General features: G+C 36.8%; 1 protein-coding gene across 1 annotated transcript in view, besides 1 other annotated feature; it reads left to right on the top strand. All coding sequences in view use genetic code 11, as the record gives it.

Moving 5' to 3' along the window:
* The window catches only part of rpoC2, a 4,179-nt gene that overhangs the window by 944 nt on the left and 735 nt on the right, over positions 1 to 2,500 (top strand). Inside the window, exon 1 of the mRNA in view lies at positions 1 to 2,500. This exon is cut by the window's left edge and continues 944 nt beyond it; it is cut by the window's right edge and continues 735 nt beyond it. Within this exon, the coding sequence (YP_009561817.1) occupies positions 1 to 2,500 (2,500 nt within the window).
* Positions 1 to 2,500: part of a sequence feature (large single copy region (LSC)) that runs on past both edges of the window.

Here is a 2,500-nt window from a genome sequence, read left to right as displayed (position 1 = left end):
GGTTGAATTGGGGGAAGCTGTAGGTATTATTGCAGGTCAATCGATTGGAGAACCGGGTACTCAATTAACATTAAGAACTTTTCATACCGGAGGAGTATTCACAGGGGGTACTGCAGAACATGTGCGAGCCCCATCTAATGGAAAAATAAAATTCAACGAGGATTTGGTTCATCCGACACGTACACGTCATGGGCATCCCGCCTTTCTATGTTCTATAGACTTGTATGTAACTATTGAGAGTGAAGATATTCTACATAATGTGAATATTCCACCCAAAAGTTTGCTTTTAGTTCAAAACGATCAATATGTAGAATCAGAACAAGTAATTGCTGAGATTCGCGCAGGAATATCCACTTTGAATTTTAAAGAGAAGGTTCGAAAACATATTTATTCTGATTCAGACGGAGAAATGCACTGGAGTACCGATGTCTATCATGCACCCGAATTTACATATGGTAATGTTCATCTATTACCAAAAACAAGTCATTTATGGATATTATTAGGAGGGCCGTGCAGGTCCAGTCTAGTCTACCTTTCGATCCACAAGGATCAGGATCAAATGAATGCGCATTCTCTTTCTGGCAAGCGAAGATATACTTCTAACCTCTCAGTAACCAATGATCAGGCGAGGCAGAAATTATTTAGTTCGGGTTTTTCTGGTAAAAAAGAAGATAGGATTCCTGATTATTCAGACCTTAATCGAATCATATGTACTGGTCAGTATAATCTCGTATATTCGCCTATTCTCCACGAGAATTCTGATTTATTGTCAAAAAGGCGAAGAAATAAATTCATCATTCCACTACACTCGATTCAAGAACTCGAGAATGAACTAATGCCCTGTTCAGGTATCTCGATTGAAATCCCCGTAAATGGTATTTTCCGTCGAAATAGTATTCTTGCTTATTTCGATGATCCTCGATACAGAAGAAAGAGTTCGGGCATTATTAAATATGGGACTATAGAAACGCATTCAGTCATCAAAAAAGAGGATTTGATTGAGTATCGAGGAGTCAAGGAATTTAGGCCAAAATACCAAATGAAAGTAGATCGATTTTTTTTCATTCCTGAAGAGGTACATATCTTGCCCGGATCTTCTTCCATAATGGTACGGAACAATAGTATCGTTGGGGTAGATACACAAATCACCTTAAATCTAAGAAGCCGAGTCGGTGGGTTGGTCCGGGTGGAGAGAAAAAAAAAACGAATTGAACTTAAAATCTTTTCTGGAGATATCCATTTTCCTGGCGAGACAGATAAGATATCCAGACATACCGGCGTTTTGATACCACCAGGAACAGGAAAAATAAATTCCAAGGAATCCAAAAAAGTGCAAAATTGGATCTATGTCCAACGGATTACACCTAGTAAGAAAAGGTTTTTTGTTTTAGTTCGACCTGTCGTCACATATGAAATAACGGACGGTATAAATTTAGCAACCCTTTTTCCACCGGATCCATTGCAGGAAAGGGATAATGTGCAACTTCGAATTGTCAATTATATCCTTTATGGAAATGGCAAACCGATTCGAGGAATTTCTGACACAAGTATTCAATTAGTTCGGACTTGTTTAGTATTGAATTGGAATCAAGACAAAAAAAGTTCTTCTTGCGAGGAAGCCCGTGCTTCTTTTGTTGAAATAAGGACAAATGGTTTGATTCGACATTTCCTAAGAATCAACTTAGTGAAATCCCCTATTTCATATATCGGAAAAAGGAATGATCCGTCGGGGTCAGGATTGCTCTCTGATAATGGATCAGATTGTACCAATATCAACCCCTTTTCTTCCATTTATTCCTATTCCAAGGCAAAAATTCAACAATCTCTTAACCAACCTCAAGGAACTATTCATACGTTGTTGAATAGAAATAAGGAATGTCAGTCGTTGATAATTTTGTCAGCAGCCAATTGTTCTCGAATGGGGCCATTCAAGGATGTAAAATATCACAGTGTGATAAAAGAATCAATTAAAAAAGATACCCTAATTCCAATTAGGAATTCATTGGGCCCTTTAGGAACATGCCTTCCAATTGAGAATTTTTATTCATCTTACCATTTAATAACTCATAATCAGATCTTAGTAACTAACTATTTGCAACTTGACAATTTAAAACAGACTTTTCAAGTGATTAAATTTAAATATTATTTAATGGATGAAAATGGAAAAATTTTTAATCCCGATCCATGTCGTAACATTATTTTAAATCCATTAAATTTGAATTGGTATTTTCTCCATCACAATTATTGTGAAGAGACATCTAAAATAATTAGTCTTGGACAGTTTATTTGTGAAAATGTATGTATAGCCAAAAACGGATCGCCCCTCAAATCGGGTCAAGTTATACTTGTTCAAGTTGACTCGATAGTGATACGATCAGCTAAGCCTTATTTGGCCACCCCCGGAGCAACTGTTCATGGCCATTATGGGGAAACCCTTTACGAAGGAGATACATTAGTTACATTTATATATGAAAAATCGAGATCTGGTGATATAACACAG

Source organism: Lycium barbarum, chloroplast, assembly GCF_019175385.1.
Source record: "Lycium barbarum chloroplast, complete genome".
Lineage (NCBI taxonomy): Eukaryota > Viridiplantae > Streptophyta > Magnoliopsida > Solanales > Solanaceae > Lycium > Lycium barbarum.
This window is presented reverse-complemented; position numbering and strand designations above follow the sequence as displayed.